Source organism: Plasmodium sp. gorilla clade G2, assembly GCF_900097015.1.
Source record: "Plasmodium sp. gorilla clade G2 genome assembly, contig: PADLG01_00_33, whole genome shotgun sequence".
Taxonomy (NCBI): domain Eukaryota; phylum Apicomplexa; class Aconoidasida; order Haemosporida; family Plasmodiidae; genus Plasmodium; species Plasmodium adleri (nom. inval.).
Genome location: NW_021628882.1, coordinates 17,501 through 40,501, shown reverse-complemented (window position 1 = coordinate 40,501; position 23,001 = coordinate 17,501). Strand labels below are relative to the sequence as shown.

General features: G+C 14.5%; 5 protein-coding genes across 5 annotated transcripts; 2 read left to right on the top strand and 3 right to left on the bottom strand.

The window, feature by feature from the left end:
• Positions 1 to 2,860: 2,860 nt before the first annotated feature.
• On the bottom strand, positions 2,861 to 3,775 carry PADL01_0024600 (Plasmodium exported protein (hyp9), unknown function; the record flags this gene model as incomplete). The annotated part of the gene is made up of 2 exons (XM_028680481.1): positions 2,861 to 3,427; positions 3,572 to 3,775. The coding sequence occupies 2 exons, from the start codon at positions 3,773 to 3,775 to the stop codon at positions 2,861 to 2,863; spliced, it is 771 nt and encodes a 256-aa protein (XP_028541259.1).
• A 1,720-nt stretch (positions 3,776 to 5,495) lies between these two features.
• PADL01_0024500 (Plasmodium exported protein (hyp9), unknown function) lies at positions 5,496 to 6,303 on the bottom strand (the record flags this gene model as incomplete). Its single annotated transcript, XM_028680480.1, has 2 exons — positions 5,496 to 6,080; positions 6,208 to 6,303. 2 exons carry the CDS (start codon positions 6,301 to 6,303, stop codon positions 5,496 to 5,498), a joined length of 681 nt encoding a protein of 226 aa, XP_028541258.1.
• A 4,341-nt stretch (positions 6,304 to 10,644) lies between these two features.
• PADL01_0024400 (Plasmodium exported protein (hyp2), unknown function) lies at positions 10,645 to 11,615 on the top strand (the record flags this gene model as incomplete). Its single annotated transcript, XM_028680479.1, has 2 exons — positions 10,645 to 10,713; positions 10,959 to 11,615. 2 exons carry the CDS (start codon positions 10,645 to 10,647, stop codon positions 11,613 to 11,615), a joined length of 726 nt encoding a protein of 241 aa, XP_028541257.1.
• A 1,062-nt stretch (positions 11,616 to 12,677) lies between these two features.
• PADL01_0024300 (DnaJ protein,putative) lies at positions 12,678 to 14,663 on the bottom strand (the record flags this gene model as incomplete). The annotated part of the gene is made up of 2 exons (XM_028680478.1): positions 12,678 to 14,486; positions 14,580 to 14,663. 2 exons carry the CDS (start codon positions 14,661 to 14,663, stop codon positions 12,678 to 12,680), a joined length of 1,893 nt encoding a protein of 630 aa, XP_028541256.1.
• Positions 14,664 to 19,985: 5,322 nt separating this feature from the next.
• On the top strand, positions 19,986 to 20,757 carry PADL01_0024200 (Plasmodium exported protein, unknown function; the record flags this gene model as incomplete). The annotated part of the gene is made up of 2 exons (XM_028680477.1): positions 19,986 to 20,060; positions 20,194 to 20,757. 2 exons carry the CDS (start codon positions 19,986 to 19,988, stop codon positions 20,755 to 20,757), a joined length of 639 nt encoding a protein of 212 aa, XP_028541255.1.
• Positions 20,758 to 23,001: the final 2,244 nt, after the last annotated feature.

Below are 23,001 nucleotides of genomic sequence, written 5' to 3'. Positions count from 1 at the left end.
AACGTTATACATTAATTAATAATAAATAGTGTATGATATGTATTCTAATAATGTATTATTTATAATTAAAAAAAAGAAAAAGAAAAAAAAATTTAATCTTACATAGAAATATTCTTATACACACTGCTCTTATATTCCTTCTATATTATATTAAAATAAAAATAAGAACGAATAATATAATAATATTAATAAATCATTTATATATATATATTATTTAATATATTGTCTAGTTTTTATAAATATAATATAGTTTTTCCTTTTTTTTTATAATAAAAAAGAATACGGGAGATGTATAATTGTAATAAATAATTATTAGTCTTAAATAACACACATAGAGACTTTTATTATAGGTGTATATATGAAATTGAATTAAAATGAAAATATAAATGAATTAAAAAAAATTAAAATCACATACAATAAATTTTTTAAAAAAAAAGAATAATAAAATATGTAAACACTTAAGAATTCACTATGAAAAATTAAACAAAACCCAAGAAGGTATTTTAACTTATAAAAAAAATATTATTACTTTTTATGAAATTTTAAAGACATATATATATATATATATATATATATATATATATATATATATTTTATCATATAAATACATATAATTTACACATGATGCATAATATTATAAAACTTATATAACATTTGTACAAATATATATTATAAAATTTAATATTTTAAAAATATATATATATATATATTCCGTAATATAATTATCACATATTATTTCTTAATCAGAATTCATTCAATCTATATTAATATAATTTAACATAAAAAAAAATTAAGAATGAAATATATGACATAAGAATAAATTATAAAATGTATTATATATATAATGTAAACTCTATGAAAAAAATTAATAAAGTTTTTCATATATATTCTTATAATTACATCTAATATATATATATTTATATTTTTATAATAATACTGTAAATTTCTTATAAATTTTACACTATGAATTATATATTTTATATATATAATATTATTTCTTATTTTTTTATTTTTTTTCTTTTTACAGTGATATGAAATTAATATAAATATAATATATAAAAAATATTATAATAATATCTTATTTAATATTCATTATAAAAGTGGATATTATATTTTCTTTATTATATATTTTACACATATAAATGTTTTTTATGCAATTTTTAATAAGGTACATTCTTATTATAAAAGAAACTATATTTTTTATAATAATTACAAAAAAAATTATGGTTTTTTTTTTTTTTTTCTTTTCCATATTATTATTATTTTTTGGGGTATTTCTTGTTCAATCAGTTTTTATATATAAAATAAGAAAAATAAAACAAAAATAAAAATATTTATATTTGTTCATAAAAAAAAAAAAAAAAAAATTATCCACTAAAATACACATAAAAATCTTAAATAAAGAATGTATATATATATATTAATACATGTTACTTTATTTTATTTTTTTTTTAAATATATATAAAAAACGTTTTTTATAAATTTGTAAATAATTATATTATTTTCGAACCTTATATACAATAATGTATATTTTAATCATACAAATAATTATGTATACGCATAATATATACATATATATATAAATACATGTATATTTATATATATATATAATATGATGTCTTAATGATCAGAATAAATCATGAGAAAGTAAAAAAAAACATAAACAATAATATAAGAATAAAAAATATATATGTGTAATATTTTATAGAAAAGTTAATATATTTTAATTTTGATTTAATTTTTTTATTTAATAAGAAAACAAAAAAAAAACATAAATAAATAAATAAATAAATAAATAAACATAAGTAAATATGTGTATTTGAATTTATTAATAAAATATAATTTGTATTTAAATGTATGATCTTGGATTCTATTATAAATTATTTTTTAATAACAAATACATCATATATACATAATATTTTAATATATATAATAATACCTTTTTTACATTTCTAAATGATACATATAAAAAAAATGTACCTATTATAAATAACCAAAAATATAATATATAAATAAAAAAATGAATTTATATTTTGTATTATATTAGTATTTATAAAATTAGGTTGTCTTTTTTAAAAATATAAATTTGTTCTGTTATTTCCATTTCAATCATTTTTAATTTATATTTATTTAATGGTTATATATAGTATCACTTCTCCTTTTCTTATACATATATTTATATATACATAATATATCCTTTAAAATTATACATTATATTTACATAATTATTTATTATGTATTCAAATAAATTGTTATATTATAAAAACAGCCATATGATGATTATATCACATATACTAGTTTAATGCACATTTAAATAGACTTTTATGTAAAAATGAAATATGAAAAAACAAAAAAAATTATATATACTATATGATGATTGGTCGTATATATAAAACAATAATGTTTAAAAATGAAAAAAATTAAATCCAATAAAGCATCTATAACTAATCAAAATATACTTTTAAATAAAAAAAAAAGAAAAAAGAAAAAAAAAACAAAAATAAAAATAAAAATAAAAAAAATAAAAAATAATTAAATAAATAACAAAAATATTTACAACAGGAAATATGTTTAGATTTCTAAATAAAATATATAAGCATTTTTACAAAAACAAAAAAATTACATTTTAATTTAAAGTATAATTAATTTTATTTTATGTATTTTATACGATATTAATTATTTCATTATTAATGTATATTGACAAAATATTTATCTTTATTTTATTAAATTTTAGTTCTGTCTCTTACTCAATATATATATATATATATATATTAGACCATTTCCATATCCGATACATAAACATTAATATTATTAGTAATATTATTTGTATTAAAATTAAATACATGTAAATCCTTATATTTTAAAATAGTGCATTCCATACAGTTTTAAAATAATCTTTCCCCGATTCTTTTGAATTAAATGTACATCTACCTAAACCTCCAAGTAAAATAAAAGGGGTAAAAGGTATTAGAACAACAATTAATATAGTATATCCCAATACATCTACTATATATTTTATAGGCTTCTTTTTCTTTTTTGTTTTTTTCACCTTAGAAAATTCATTATCTTTATCATCCTTATATATGTCTTTTATAATTTTATCCCATTCCTTTTTATTAATACAATTATTTAATGCGTATATATCTATCTCCCTTGGACTTAATGCAGTTTTCAAAGTTACTTTTACTTCATACTTTCCATCACTTGTACTCATGGAATTAACATCTAACACTCGACAGTCATTGTCCACTCTCATATAATCTTCCTTATTCATATTATTACTAAAATCTACTTCTAATCTATTAAAATGAGTTTTCTTTTTACCTTTATCATTTCCCTTTTTCGTTTCAGTTAATAATCTATTAATTCTAAATTGTATTAAACTTTCTACGTCATTCTTTTGATAACCCAATTCATTACTTAAGTCCTAAAAGTAGAAAAATAAAAAAAATTAGGTTGTCTTATTATAATATATAAATATATATATATATATATATATATATATATATATATAGATAGATAGATAGATAGATATATTTATTTATTTTAACATATGTTTGCATATACTTACATCATCAATGTATACAAAAATAAAAATAAATACGAACAAATTCAAAATTTTAAACAATAACTTAAACATATTTATCCATTTTCTTTTTTTGTATTTTATTAAATTTTTAACATTCTCTATATACATTGATTTATCCGTATATAGATATAAATAAGATTTTGCTATTTCATGATTATTAGCACTTCTTTTTTCATTATTAATCATCTTGTAGCACTAATCTTAATTTATAATAATTAAAAAAAAACAAGAACTTAAATACAAAATATCAAAGTATTCCAACATTTTTCCTGTTAAATTTAATAATAAAAAAATAATAGAAAAAGCATATAATAAGAAAATACATACAAAAATATATATTCCTTATATTTAATATTCTTATTTTTTTCATGTACTGTATTATTAATAAATATATAACCTATTAATTTTTTTTTTTTTTTTTTTTTTTAATTGAAAATAGGGATTATATTATTTTACCCTAAAAATAAATTCAGATTATAATAAAAGTAGAAAATAAAAATTATAGATATAAATATTACATTATTCTTGTGATATATAAAATAAATAAATATTATATAAATACAATAGGAAAAATAAAAAAAAGAAAAAACTATATTATATATATATTGTATTTTTTTCTATTATAATTGTATCTATAATTTATTTAATAATAATTATTCTAAAAAAAATAAGGTACTTTTTTTTTATTCATTTTATTAATATTCAATTCAAATAAATTTTCTAATAATAATTCTATATATTATAAAATAATAATTTTTACTTATAATCCTATGTTTTTTGTAAGTATTTCAAAATTTTTGTTATTTTATTTCTAAATTTATATTTTCATATTTTCTCATATTCACTAATATTTTCATATATATAATTTTTTTTTTTCTTTTCTTTTTTTTTTTTCGGGTATTACATGCACTAAATATAAAATAACTACATATATATGAAAAATAATACAATTTTTTAATCCATATATGCTTATTATTCATATATTATAAAAAAAAAAAGAATACTTACATTTATTATTCAAAATTATAATTTATTTTTATTATAACTGGTCAAGAATTAAAATTAATAAATTAAAAGAATTGGTAAAATTTTATTTATTATATATATTAAATAATTAAAAATAAATAGGCATATGTTATGTAATTTTATTTAAAGAATTAAAATAAAATTTTCTATATATATAATAAATTTATAAATATTATTATAATTATATTCAAAATAATAAAATAATTCATAAAATATATAGTGTATAGTATTATTTTTCTTCGTATAAATATAAAATCAGTAGAAGTGGAAAAAAGGAATGAATAAAATAAAAAAATAGGAAAAAATAAAATAAATTTTACTTTGCTAACAAAAAAACACAATTTTATTAAAAATAACCAAATAAATAAATTTAATATATATTATATAAAAAATAAATATTTATAAAAAGCAAAATATACAAATATTAAAATCTATATAAAAAAAATTTTAAAACAAAGAATTAATTATATGTACAAAAAAAAAAAAAATAAAATAATATATAAATTATATATAATTAAAATTTTTTTAGCATAAATATATACTCAAAATAATAAATAAATATGTATATATATGAAATCACAAAAATTTATTTTTTAAAATGTAAATTTTATAATATTATATAATATATATATATCATTTATATTTATGTATAATTATATTTTTTTTTATTCAACAAAAAAAAATCAAATTCTTCATTTTATATTAAATATAATAAAAAGGAGTATATATTAATATATATATATATATATATATATATTTGTTTATATTTATAAAACACATTTTAATATATAATCACTTTAATTAAGAATATCATATCAATACATTTTCTACTAATTATATTTTATCTTATAAATATATGTATAATCAAATTTTGACTTTTTTAAAAAAGCCATTTCTTAATTGTACTAAAATATTTTTTAGCAGGTTTAATACCCTTGAATATTAATATGCAGAATCCAAAACCTACAACACCAACAAGAACAGGAAAACCAGGAATTATAATAATACCATAACCTACAATTTCTGAAATATATCTTATCAAAGGTCTTTTTCTTTTCTTTTTTTTCATTTTCTTTTCTAGGTTGTCTTTTACGTCCGAATCTAATTTAGATACTCCCTTAGATGGTGGTTGACCATAATATTGCATAATGTTATTCCATTCTCCTAATGATATATTTTCACTTGTTGCATTTACTTTAATCATATCTGGTCTTAAATTTGTAATAATCTTTAAATTAACTTCATTTGTACCAGGGCATATACTTTCTGAATCAACTTCTACCATTTTTATTTCAGGATGCATATGCTCAAACATACCTTTAAGCTTTTTATGATCCAAATTTATTCTTAATACATTATACCCATCTTTATTGTTATAATATTCAGCTAATGATCTGCTATATCCAAAAACAGATGAAGCCCCTATTATGTTTGATTTTTCATTATTGTACTTATTAAACAAATCCTATAAAAAAAAAAATATATATATATATATAAATAAAATATAATATATAAAATTTTAAATAAATTTATACAATAACAAAAAAAAATTATACATATTATATATATTCAATCTTTTTTACTTTTCTTACATTGTTATAAAATGTAATTGTAACTATAAGTAAGAAATACAAAATAATATTACTCCATAATATAAAAATATTAAATTTATTATTAAAATAACCCATTTTTAAACTGTTCATATTTCATTGTTAGAAATTTTAAATATATAATATTAGGAATCAAAATATAAGGGCATAAAATAATTATATAGTTTATAATATATATATATATATTATATTTCGCTTTTTTTTTTTTTTTCCGATATATTAAAAATAAAAATGAAAAAAATTTTATTTTTATTTTTCCAAACAAGAACTAATTTATGTAACTAAATTAGAGAAAAAAAAAAAAAAAAATTTCAATACATATAATCATATATATATATATATAATTATATTTATAATTTTCTTATATTTAATAAAAAATTTTTATAATTATACATACATACCAACTTGAATTCTTTTTATATAATTCTACATATATATATATATATATATATATATATATATATATATTATATAAAATTTTCTTATATTTAATCAAATATTTATTATTATTATATAAAACATAAAAATTTATATGAATAATAGTTTTTATAATTACACATAAAAATAATATAATATAATAAAAAAATTAAATACATACCTATTTATTTTTTTAGTGTTATTATTTTTATTTTATTTCATTTCCATATACTAAAAAAAATTGTGTATGGAAAATATATGGTAATATTTAAGAGAATAAGAATAATAACAATAATATTATCAATCAGTGTTTATATTATAAATTTTCTTATATATTATCCATTGTATATCATTATTTTAATATTATATAATAAAAAATTATAATATTTTATATATTATGAATTATATATTTATATATATATATATATATTATATAATAAAATATTTACAATTGTGTTATATATATCTAATTATGTTAAAATATTAATATATATATTTAAAAAAAAAACTTAAGAAATAAAAAATGAATATGTACATATAATAAAATATGCCTTTTTATAATTTTTATGAACATAATATAAGTTAACCTATATTTATTCTATTGTTTTTCAAATATATTCTTACAATCATGTTTTTTTTATTTATTAATGTTTTAATTAGCTTGTATTAATATGAAAATATTAATAATACTTTTCTTTTTTGTAATAACTATTGAATATGTAAGAAATATAATAATACTATATTTTTATAAATACATTAAAATAGTAACTAAAATATATTATAATAAAAGTATTTATATTATATATATTTTTATTATTATTATTAAATAATTTAATTTCTTATAAAAATAATAAATGAATAACTTCTAACAGTTATGTAAAATATTTTCAAGTTTTATATAAAATATATATATATATATATAATGGTTTCATTTTTTTTTTTTTTTTTTTTTTAAATTCAAATAATAATAGAATATATATATGTAAGTAATATATTTTAAGTATTATAGAAGCACGCTTATATTTTATGAGTACCTTTTTTTCTAAGCTCTTAATGAGGACAACTATGCTATATTAAATGAAAAAAAAAAAAAAAAAAAAAAAAAAAAAATGTAATATAATATAATAATTTAGTTTAAAAATTATAAAAGAAAAAAAATAAAAATAAAAATAAACATGATATATATAATATTATGTTTTGTTTCCATAAAATATATATATATATATTTTTTTTTTTTTGAACTTAAGAAATGGCTTCTCTTATAAGTAACTAAATCATTATTATTTTTGTAAATTTTTTCAACATTAAAAGACAAAAAATTGTGACAATTTAAATAATATTTTTACCTTACATTTATATAAAATATCTAATGCTCTTTCTAAGAATAATAAGACCATTTCGGTTTTAAGAATACATCATAGTTTTTCTTCATAATATTCTACATATAATTATAATAAAAATTAAAATAATTCAAACATAGATCAAAATTATTTTCAATCATTTCTTAAATACACATGATTAAATATATTTTTAATTTATTTCCTTCTTACCTCAATTCAACAAAATCATTACACATATCTAATGATTCTTATATATAACTTATAGTTCTTTTGTGAATAATCATTAAATTAATATTATTATTATAAAAACATTTTATTAAAAAAAAAAAAAAATTAAATTGCTATTATCTATTCTTCAATACATTACAATAAAATATTATATATTTTAAATTGAATAATATCCCTATAATTCAATATAACAAAATATGTTCATTTATTTCAAAATTCGTATTGTACCTTAACAAGTTTTTAATATTTAAACCATACATATTTATTTTATGTCTTTTCTATATATAATTAATATAGAACTTTCAAATAAAAAATAATACATACTAAAAATATTCTTTTCATCCATCATAAGTTCAATTTTTAAGAAATTTTTTAGCAACATCGATAAAATATATATATCATTTTAATTTATTGTCTTGATATTTCTCGTTTTAAAAAGTTCATATACTATCTCAAATTTGCAGAATATATATGTCTATAATGAATATCATAAAAAACATTTTAATCATAATTTGATAAATTCTAAATAAATCAAAATATATATATACATATGTATATATATAGATAGAGATTTTTACAAAGTTTATATAAATGTAATTTCTTTTAAGACATACAATTATGAAACAATTTTATAAAAAATATACTCATGAATACATAGAAGAAGAAAAATAAGAAAAGAAGGAATAATAATATGTAAAAAATTAATATTACATATATAATAATATATATTAATGAAGTCTATCATATAATTTAATACTAAATGAAATGAAATATCTATTTTTTTTTTTTTTTTAATTTTTAATATGAACCATGAACAAAAATCTTTTTATTTAGTCAACATGACACCGTTGTTTTTTTTTTTTTTTTTTTTTTTTTTTAATTATAAATATATGCTCATATTATATATATGTGTGTCTTGTATTAATAATATTTATATATAATTATATTGTTAATTTATTAATGATTTATGATTACGAAAACATTGTTATAATTATATACATAATCCATATTAAATTTTATGTTCCCTTTAAAAATATAAAGAAATATATTCAAAAAATTAAGATCTCAGAACTAATATATATATTATATATATGTATGATAATATTTCATTTTTTTAAAATTATATTTTATCAATATTATACATAAAACTATATCTCTAATATAATTAAAAATTGAATTCTTATTTTCATAGAAAAGAAAATACACATATTTATATATATATATATTTTTTAATCAAATTTGTTATTACTCAAAAATAAAAATAACTTTAATACAAAATTAAAAACTGTGCGTACAATAATTCTATATACATGTATAATTTACATATTTTTTAATTGTTTTTTTAACAAATAAATGTACACATATTAAATAAAATATTTATTCCAACATAATATATAATAAATCTATAAATGTATATATTTATTAATATCGCATATTTCTCTTTTTATTATAAATATATACGTAATTATTCATAAAATGCATTTATATATTTTTATATTGTCCTTTTTATTTACTTCTATATATATATATATATATATATATATATATATGTATATATGTATATGAAACATAAAAAAGAAATATAAATCAAAAGTTTAAATTAAAAATCAAATGTTTGATTCATAAAAATAATTTGTGTGAATTATGAATATAGACAATATATAAATATATAATATAGAACCAATTAATTTAATATTTTATTTTTTTTTTTTAATATTTAATTATATATTAATATTTAATAAAAAAAAAAAAAAATACGTACAAAAAAAATAAAAAATTATACATGGATTTTTTTTTTTTTTTTTTATTTTATTAATATATCCAGTTGTTAATTTAATATATTTTTCATTTTTAAATGTATTTTCTTTTTTTCATATTTATTCACATCTTCTTTCAAATTCGCTTTGTACCATATTGTACAAAAAAAATAAATATATGATATTTCTAATGTTACTTTTATTGTATAATATATTTTACATATTACATTGGTAATTTAACATATAACTATATATATATATATATATATATATATATATATTATATTATCGTTTATATTTAAATATATATTAAAAAATACTATATATTACATATTGACTAATATATATATATATATATATATATATATATATATATACATATATATAAATTATATATTTTTTTTTTATTTCAAAAAAAAATATATGAATTATTTAAATTTTAGATATAAATATTAGACTCATATTTTCAAAAATATTATATATAAAAAATTATTCATAATTTATATAAATCATAATTATGCTACAAATTCACATAAATTATAGTATAATATATATATATTATATAATAAATATTTAAAAAGGTATTATAATATGCAAACCATATAAATAAGTTTGAATATTATTCTTTAAAAAAATAAAAAAAAACTAATTCATAGAATTAAAATAAATAAGTAAAAATGATACATGCTTATGTTAAAATATTTTATATAGCAGTTTTATTTGGATTAATCGTTTTGCATCAAAATGTAAGAGAAACAAATAAATTATATTGAACACAAAAAATAAAGAGATTAAATAATTCTTATTTTAACATATATATATATATATATATGTATTTTTATTTTTATTTTGTTGCAATATATCAATCAATATATTATATAACAAAAATTAAAATATTCATATTTTCACATGCCATCATGCATATATATAAAGCATGTTAATAATACATATATATATATATATATATATATTTTTTTTTTTTCCTTAATAGGTGTTTGCACAAAAAGAACCATATGAAGAGAAAAATGAAGATAACAAATTAAAAACAAGAACATTAAGTTACTTAAGAGAAAAAAAAGAAGACGAACCAAATAAAATAGAACAATCAATTAAAATAGAACAATCAAATAAAATAGAACAAACAAATAAAATAGAACAACCAAATAAAATAGAACAATCAATTAAAATAGAACAATCAAATAAAATAGAACAACCAAATAAAATAGAACAACCAAATATAATAGAACAACCAAATATAATACAGGATGAAAATCAAACAAATACACCATTAAGGAATCAACAGATTCAAATTAATAATACAATTGATGAAATAATACAAAATTCCGAAGGAGATGAAAAACTTCAAAGACTTAACAGTACATCATGGTTAATAAATAATATGGAAGCACCTGAAGAAGTTAAACAGAGACTTAGGGGGCTAGCACAATCATATATATATAACCCAGATGAATCGCAAAAAAGAAAAATAATTAAAGAAATTTATAACTATAGTGTTAAAGAAGAAAATGACGATATTAGAAAAATGTTCTTAAAAATACTTAAATGTAGAAATTTAAGTAACACAGAGCCTCAAGAGTATCATTTACCTTTAGAAGGAACATCGCATCTGTGTTGTCTTTTCGCATAATTAAAATGTGTATATATATATTATTATTTATATATATATTTAATGTAACCATTGTACAAAACAACTGTAATTATTAAAATACTCATAAGGAATAAAATATATTTATAATAGAAGATTATATAATTATAAACAACATTATTTGTGAACTCTAATATGTATATTACAGAAATAAAAAAAAAAATAATAATAAAACAAAATAAAAATAATGTTTTTATTATATAACTTTTTATGTTTTAATTTTTTTTAATGTCTTTATATATATATATATGATGAATACAAAAGCAAATTTTTTTATTATTCCATTTTTCATAAAAAAATATTAATTTTACTTATGTGCATATAAATATTTATAATTTTGTTTGTTTCCTTTTTTTTCTTTTTTTTTTTTTTTTTTTTTTTTTTGTGTCTAAAATTAATTTTTCTATTAATTTGAAAAGATCTTATTAGTTTACATATCTTAATATTTGTATGTCAAAATTTTCATTTTGATATAAACTTAATACGTTAAAAATAACTTTATTAAAAATTATAATTTGCAGATTGTAATATTTTATTCGTAAATAGAATAAAGTAGTGTTATTGAAATAGAATATATAATATTTTTTTCATCTTACATAAATTATATATGAAAAAAAATAACTCTTAAAATTCTAAAACAGCTATAATAAAAATATTTCATAAAAAACAAAAAAAAAAAAAAAAAAAAAAGAAAGAAAGAAAGAAAGAAAGTATTAACACATAATATATAACAAATAACATATAGAAACTATTTAATACATACAAAGTTATATGTATTATATATTTTTGTTTTCATTAATTTATTTTATATATATCTTTTAAAGATACAAATACACATTTAAAATTCACATTGTGTAATAAAAGAAGACTATATATATATTTATATATATATATATATATATATATATATATAGAAAAGCAAATTTGGTATTTAGAAAAAAATGAAACATTTAAAAAAATATTCTCTATTTCAATAAATTACATATATATATACCAATATAAATTATAACAATTTTTATTATTCATATATATTTTTTCTTTTATTTATTCTTCCTTTGAATTAATCATATATTTCAAAAAATTTATTAGCTTCAATTTTTCATTTATATTACGTTTCATTTTATTACGGTATATATTATTTCCTACAAAACAAAATATCTTATCTATTTCTCTTCGCCCTTTTTCTTTTAAAAAATTCATTTTATCTATTTCCATATATTTTTTTATATCCTTAATTATACTATCTAAAATATTTGTATTCTTATTTATAATTTTATGACCTTTGTCTTCTATTTCTTTCGTACAATTTTGTATTTCCTTACCCAAACTCATCAAACCTTTTGCTCGTTTTTTCCTAGTTGATACACTTACTCCTTTATCGCATAAAACCCTTTCAACAGCTTTTTTTATTATTAATTTAATATCTAACATGATTAATATAAGTATGTTTCTTGTCATATCGTCTAAATTTTTATTATTCTCATTATTTGATCTAATATGATTAAATAAAACAGTGCAATTATTAAAATCTTCATTATTATAGTCCTTTTGATCTATAATCCTAGAATCATCTGAAACTTTTGTTATATTCACAATGTTTTTATTTAATGAATTTTTATTTATTTCCTTTTTAACTATATTTCTAAACACATTTTCCATTATTCCTTTATTTTCATTCATTAAAGATAATTCTATATTATAACCCATATATATTCTAGAGAAATATTCATATAACCATCCTATATAATTCATTATAGAAAATGAAAAAGAATATTCAAGAATTGTTCTAATATTATTTTCTATTGGTACAATACAATTTGCATCACATTCTAAATATTTTTCTAATCTTTCTCTTAATAATAAAGCTAATTCAACTTCTCTTATTTTTTGTTCTACATCTAAATAGTTATTCATAATTTTATTTGATAATAATAGATCATAAAAGTTTGAATTCGTTTCAAATGACTCTTCAATAAGGTATTCTATTTTTAATTTACCAACATATTCACTCATATTTATTGACATATAGGATAACATAAATAATACAAACGGATCTATTAAATTTTTATTATTCATTTTAGAAGGTCCATCTCTATTATATTTTCTTCTCATTTCTTCATTACTTAATATTTGGTATGCTTTATTTATTAGTTCAAATTTTTTAACACATTTATCATTTCCAATATTTTTTTCTGGATGATATTTTGAAGCTAAATCATAATATTTTTTTTTAATTTCTTCTAATTTAGAATTTTCACTTATATTTAATATATCATAATATGTGTAATCAACACATATGTTTGTATTATTATTTATATTTGTATCATTTAAATTATTATTATTTTTATTTTTTTCTTTTTTATTATTTAAATTACTATTATTTAATGCAATTCTATATAATTTTTCTAATTCTTCTTCTAAAGAATATCCTTTCTTTTTATTATGGGAAGATTTTCTACAATTATCTTGAAATGCCATTTCCCTTTCTGATATATTTGAAACATATTTACTTTCACCTTCTTCCCTCTTATATAGTTCACTTATATTATTAAATCCATCAGATTTTGTCAAATCATTTAATGTATCACTTTTATTCATTTCACTAGATATATCTTCTTCATTTATTTCAATTAATTCGTTTAATTCCTCTACGTAATTATCTTCTATATCTTCATCAATATAAGGTACATTCTCAATAGACTCATAATAATTATCTATTTTTGAGGAGCCACTTTTTTCTAAGGAATGTGATTCTTTATTTTTAATTAAACATTCTATTTCATATAAATTTCTTTGATGTCTTTCATCGAATTCATATGCAAAAAAGGAATATAATTTATTCACACACGCAACCTATAAAATAAATAAATATATATATATATATATAATATTAATAATTTTTAAATTTATTTAAAAAAAAAAAATTTTTTTATTTCTTATTTTTACCATCGTAAACATATATGGCATTCCACATATGAATGTAATATTATACATAGAAATTAATAATTTTATGAAATACTTTTTTTTCATTTTTTTTATTCTACTTTTTAAATTATTTCATGTTTATACATATTATTAATTTGTATTTTTTATTCATATGAAAATAATTATATTTATCATAAAAAACTTTTCATTTTAATGTGTAATATAATAAATAATTGTAGCTGTATATAACATTTTTATTACTAATTATATATTTTATTATTTAAATATAAATTGCACATTTCTTTATATTATACAAACAAATAAACCTATATATATTATTATAATTATTTACCACACAAATATATATATGTTACATTTATTGAGGATCAAACAAACAGAACAAAAAAAAAACAAATTGAAATTCACAATAAAATAATATAATATATCTTTTTAAAATAAAAGAATAATATTTATTATATTATAGACAGAACTTTTCAATTAAATAATAATAAAAAAAAAAAAAAAAAAAGAACAGTAAAAAATATTATAAATAAATAATTAATAAAATATTATAATGTTTCTCTTGTATTACTTACATTTATAATTACATGATAAAAACATATTATAAACCTTTTCTATTTTTATTGTATAAATATTACATATATAATACATATATACACTTCTTATGAATTGTTACTTAAATATTATAAATATAAATTATAATAATATTCAAAAATATATATTTATTATAATATATTATAATAATATAAATGTTTATACATTTCTTTACATATTAATATCATTGTTGATAAAAAAAAAATTCATCCAATAAAATTATATAAAATATATATAGATTTTTTTATATTATTATACAAAAATAAATATATATACATATATGTATATTATATACATTAATAAATATTATTTAATCTGTATTTTCTTGTAACACATATTAAAACAATATTGATTTTAAAATAAAAAAACAACATAAGAAAATGTATTTTTACATATAATAATAATTTTTTCCTACATGCAAAAATATTCTATATATACTACGATATAGTTAACATATATTTTATATATTATAACCACAATATACCATTAAATTAAAAAAAGAAAAAGAACTAATTGTAAAATAAATAGATTTTTATAAATAATTCTGGACTTTAAATATATATTGTGAATTAAGAAAAAATTAAAATTTTCATTATTCATGCTTAAAAAAAAAAAATAATAAAATAATTAATAATATATTTTTCTATCTTTCATCTTTTATATAACCTAACCATATAAAAAAAAAAATATATTTTTTTATTTAAACATCTAATATATATATATATATATATATATATATATAGATATAATTATATAGCCATTTATTTTATTTAATTTATAAATATGGTATAAATATTTACAAATATATATAAATGAATTAATATATTTTTTTTTATATTTCGAATTTATTATTATTTTATTTTTTTTATCTGTATTAAATAAAATAGGCGTTAAATGCAACCAAGTTATTTTTTTATTACTGTATATATATATATATATATTACTTCATACATAATTGGATTTTTTATATCTATTATAATAACATTATATATATATATATATATTTTTTTTTTTTGAATAATATTAATAATCATAATAATAAAATTACATAAAATCTATAAAAAATAATAATATATTAGAAAAAAAAAAAAAAAAAAAAATGAATTATAACTATGATGATCTTAGACATTCTTTACTTCTACATATACAATTAAATAATATGCATCAACCTTCTTAATATATTCTAAAACTACGTCATTTCATTATAATATATAAATATATATTTATATATTTTATATGTATTTATTTTTTTCATCAAAATCTTTATTATTCAAAAAAAAAAAAAAAAAAAAAGCATTATCTTTTACACATCATATGTAAAAATGTTATATTTTATATTTAATATATTTTTTACATACATATATGTGATATATGTTAATTCCTATATTTATTATAATATAGAAATATTTAATAAGTAATTCGTGTACAATAAAATAATAAAAAAAACTTAAATAAAATAAAAACACATAAAATTTAAACATATTTTAATCTTCCATTATAAATAAAACATTAAGTAAAAAATTATATTTTATTTCTATTAAAATATCATATATATATATATATATATATATATATATTTAATTAAATAATTTTTGTTATAATATTTACTCAAAAATGAAAAAGCAAAAAAGTTAATAAACCCTCATTTTTTGGTTATTCTTTCATCTTTTTAATTAAAAGAAAAAAAAAAAAATTTTATGTGGCAAGGAAAAATCTATTGACATATGTGCATTTTAATACAATTATTTTATTATTCTATTTTAATATTGATTTCTTACATAATATATTATTTTTAATTTTTCTCATTAATCTTAAAAAATATATAAAAATAAAACTTACATATAAATATAAACAAATATATATTATATATATATATATGGTTAAAAATGTGTTTTATGAATTTATATGTTCCAGATTTATTTTTTTCTTAAATTTTTGAATTTGGAATTTATTATGTAATATTTTCTTTTTAGCTGTAATTCAAAAAATATTTTACTCATACTTAGTAGTAAGAATATTATTACGAATATATAAAAATGAACACAAAATTATCTATAGAAATGTATACCTAAAAATATATGTATATTCTATATACAGAAGAATACGAAAAATAAAAACTTCAATTTTATAACACACAAAATATATATATATTATATATTTTTCATGATAATTTCATATGTTTAAAATCAGGAAAAAAAAAAATTATTACATATAAAAGTAAATAATCCTGTATATATAAAATAAATATAATGTTAAATATTTAATATATTATGAAAACATGAATAGTTCTTTTACTCTTTAATTTATATATATATAAGTAAATATATAATATAAATTCATATGTAAAAAATTTTTATATAAAATTTTCATAAGAAAAAAACATCCACATATGAACTTTTTCCTTATATAAAATCCATAATTTTATACACATAAATTATAATAATACCTCAAGTGTTTTGATATTACTTATTATTAAATTATCAATTAAAAGTATACATTTTCTTTTTTTAGATCACCATAGACTTTTTTTTTTTTTTTTAATCTTTATTATTTTCTAACAGTCAATGGCATATGATGATTATTATAATAATAACAATGAAAGGAAAAAATACATATATAAATATATATATTGTTGTTCCTTTGTTTTAATTGTTAATACATATTTTGTTCAGACGATATTTTATTATATGTTAAAATATTTTTTCTTAATATCTAACTATTTAAAAATTGTTTTATTATATATTGTATAATATAATATATTACTTTTAAAAATATTCTTTAAAAAGTTATAAAGATATGTAATTTAATGGTAGAAAAACATATAAAATAAAATATTATATTTTCCCATTTAATTATTATATTTATATTATACTATAATAATATCATTTTTTAAAATATTTATATATATTTATATCCTTTTCAATTTTCCCATTTTACATAATATAAGGAATAATATTTATATATAATTTTATATTATACAAGATAAATTAGAGTGAGGAATTTTTTTTTTTTTTTTGAATGGAAAAAATAATAATAAATTTAAAACACCTTTTTTAAACAGAATATATCTTTTATTATTAAGGAAAAAAATTATTTCTATAAATAATAATTTTTTAAAAACTATATATTAAAAAAAGCAATATATAAAATAATAAAAAAAAAGTAAAAAAAACATACATACATATTATATATATATATATATATATATAATAATAAAATATTAATACAAGTTGTATTTTCGTTATATATATATATATATATATATATATATAATTGTTTTAAAAAAAATAGTTCCCACTTTTTATCAATAGTTACTAGTACATGCAAAAGTAAACCTATAGCTATATATATATATTATTGATAACTATATATTAGTTCACAAGATTTTGGGTATACACATACATGCATGTAATTATATATAGGGAAAATAACATTTTAAGAAAATATATATTATATATCCTAACTGGAAAATTGTAAAAAAAACAAATTTTTTTCATAGGAAAATTTAATAGCAAATTATAAATTCTTCATTATAAAAATAAATAAGGATTATTTAATATGAATAATCAAATATTAATTATATCTTTTTACATTACCTCATCTAAAAATCAAAATGTATACAAAAATATTATATTTATATTATATATATATATTACTCATATAGGAAATTACCAAAAAAAAAAAAAAAAAAAAAAAAAAAAAAGAAAGAAAAAGAAAACACATAATTTAATTATATACATTCTTTGTAATGTTAAAAAAAAAAAAAAAAAAAAAATTAAATAATTTAATTATATATATCCATGTAACATTTTAAAAACAAAAAAACACATATACATGTAACCATATTAAAAGAAAAATATAATTATATATATATATGTATATAACTTTTCTAAAAAAAAAAAAAAAATTATAAAATAAAAATACATATTATAATAAATATATATATATATATAGAGAGAGAACATGGTTTCTTGAAAAAATATAAAGTAGTGTTTGCTTCTTTTTTTTTTTTTTTTTTTTTTTTTGTATTGTTTTCCAATTATGGAAAACAATATCCAAGATGTTTATATAAAATAAAAATAATATTATATAATACTATAATAAAAACTTAAAGAACACATTTGATTTTTTTTTTATAAATTTATGCAAAAATTGTTTTTATTATTATTATAAGAAAATAAATAAATAAATAAATATATATATATATATATATATATTAATATTATTATATTTATTTTATTTTATTTTTTTATTCTTATGTTATTTCTAAGTACCTATTTCTATATTAAATAAAAAATATGATATACCAAAAATATAAACCAAATAAAAATATGTAATATTTATATATATATTTTATTGTACATCTTAATTATATATATATTTACTATTTCTTTTTTTTTATATTTTATTTTATATTTTATTTATTTTTTTAATTTTTTTATATTCTGTTTTTTATTTTATTTTGTATTTATTATTTTAATGACTACACATATAAACATATAAGACTTATTTACTTATACATTTACATATTATATTTTTTTCTGTTAATATTATTTTAATTTTTTTGAATTGATAATTTGATGTGTTTTTCATATTATAAAAAAATTAGAAATTTTAATAAAAATATATATATTCAAATCATTTCGTATTTTCGTCACATATATATATATATATATATATATATATTTATTTATTTATATTTATATTTATATTTTTAACATTTATATATATAAAAGAAAACATGTATCTACAACGTGTGCAGGTGGAAATTTGAATATATAATATAGGAATTGAATATTTAAAAAACATAAAATGCATATGTTTTTTTTATTCATAAAAATATTTATTCTTTCCATTTTCACTATAAACCATAAATTAACTAATAGAGTAAACCAAAGAAAAAATATATATATATATATATATATAATAAAATTAAGTAATATATGAATACTCATTTATTAATTATTCTTACATATGTGTTTTATCCCTTTTTGGGTTTTTTTTTTTTTTTTTTTTATAGTATGATTATAATATAATCTACAATGGAAAAAAGAATTCCGTAGGGAAAAGATTAGGTTTTATATCATGTAGAACCTTAACAGAAGTTTATGATGCCTTTAATGATGCAACAGTAAAAATGCTAGATATCAATTTTGATTCTTCGAAAACTTGTACCCCAAGAGATCGAAGGTTTATTCATGACAGATATTCAACAGCACCATATGAATTAATAAAACGTAAACCCAAAAAAAAAAAATCTGTATTTGCTAAAATCATAGGCAGATATGTAAAATTTTTTAAAAAAATTAATAATATATTGAATGAAATATTATATTTTTTTATGGATAATACAAACTGCCTTTTTTTACCACTGAAAATTATATTAGCACCATTTGTTTTCATATTCAAAGTTCTTTATGACATCCTAGCTTTTATAACAATTGTTTTTATCTTGGTAATTATAATTATTTATACACTCATAAAAAAAATGTGTCTAAGAATTCATTATAGTGACTGTATGCAAAATTTAAGATCATGGAAGAAACATGAAGCAAAGGTTAAAATATACAAACCCGAAGCATGAACCAGAAAAAAAAAAAAAAAAAAAAAACAATTAAATACAGAAAAAATAGAATTCTAATTAATAAATTATTTTACTGAAATGTTTTTATTTCAAGGAAATAATTAATACCAAACCTAAATTTGATACCGAATATTTAATGTTTTATATTTAAACAAAAAATAAAATAAATTTAAAACATTCATAATATTTTGATATAAATATTAATTTGATAATAATAATAACATTATTATTTTTATTATTATTATTATTATTATTATTATTATTATTCGTTTGGGGTTAGTTTTTGTATTTTGTTTTCTATTTTGTTAGACTATATTTTGTTTTATATTTTTATTTTATTTATTCGTAATTTTATGTGTATTATAGCAATGTATATATAATACATGCTAAAATTTTTAATTTTTAGTATATGAATACATTGTTATATATATTATACATTTTTTTATTAATTAATATGATATTTTGTTTTCTTTCATTTTCATTTAAAATTGCATGATAATTTAAAAGTTTGAATTTATTCATATATATATATAATATGTACAATTTTTTATAACTATAATTTATTTTATTTTATTTTTTTTTTTTGCATTTTCTTTATTTATTGATTACACTTATTTTTTTTTATTAGTTTACCTTATTAATTGTATATCATTTATATTTTTTGTCACTTATTATGTTTACACATTTTACTAATAATTTATAAATTATAATGAAATTTAATTAATATATAACTAAAAAATAGATAATATATATATACATATTATTTCCTAAACATTTAAAACCTTTTTTATAAAAATATTTCCGAACATCTTATTATAAATATATATATATATATATTTTAATTCCTAAACATTTAAAACTTTTTTTTTATAAGCATATTTACGAACATCCTATTATATATATATATATATATATATATATATATTTTTAATTTCAGAACTTATATATATATATATATATATATATATATATAATTTTAATTTCTAAAATTTTATTATATATATATATATATATAATTTTAAATTCTTAAACGTTTATTATAATATATATATATATTTTAATTCCTAAGCTTTGATTTATATTATATATATTAAATCCTAAGCTTTGATTTATATTATATATTTTAATTTCTAAGCTTTTATTAATATTATACATTTAATTTCTAAGCTTTTATTAATATTATACATTTAATTTCTAAGCTTTTATTAATATTATATATTTTAATTTCTAAGCTTTTATTAATATTATATATTTTAATTTCTAAAATTTTATAATATATATATATATATATATACATATTTAATTTCTAAAATTTTATAATATATATTATATGTACATATATATATATTTAATTTCTAAAATTTTATAATATATATAATATAATATATAATATATATATATACATATTTAATTTCTAAGTTTTTATTAATATATAATAATATATATTATATTTAATTTCTAAATTTTTATTATATATATATATATATAATATATATATATATTATATATATATATATTTTTTTTTTTGATTCCAAATTATTATTATATATATATAATTTTATATTATACAAATTATGTATAATATAAAATTTTTTTTATGTAATAAGAATTTTATTACCTTTTTTTATTTTGTTTTGTTTTTCTTTTTTTTATGTAATTCAATATATATATATTTATACACAGATGTATATATATATATATATATATATATATAATATTATACATGAATATTAGTATTATATATTTTTTTAATTAACTTTAGTTAAATAGGAGATATTTGATTAAAGAATATTATACACTTTTTTAATAATATAAGAATATTTTTTCTTATGAAGAGCATATAATATAAGTAAAATTACTAGAATTTATTAAAGAAATTTATATAATGTTTTAGTAATATTTTTTTCCCATAATTTATAGCTCAAGTATTATTAACAGAATTCCTAAGTATATAGTTATTAGGATATTTTTTCAAAGAATATGGACTAGGATAGTTTACTATAAAAAATTATCCAAATAATAAAAAGCCCTGTATTACTATATAATTTAATCTATATAGATCAATTTATAATAGTAATATAATATGTATAAATAACAATATTGTTATTATAAGGTAATAATTATATATATATATAGTTTAGTAATAAAATAAGAATGGAAAAATTTGTTCAAATGTATTTTTTTAGTATATTTTTTATAAAAAAAAAAAAAAAAATACTAATTAGATTTGTATAAATACGTTAT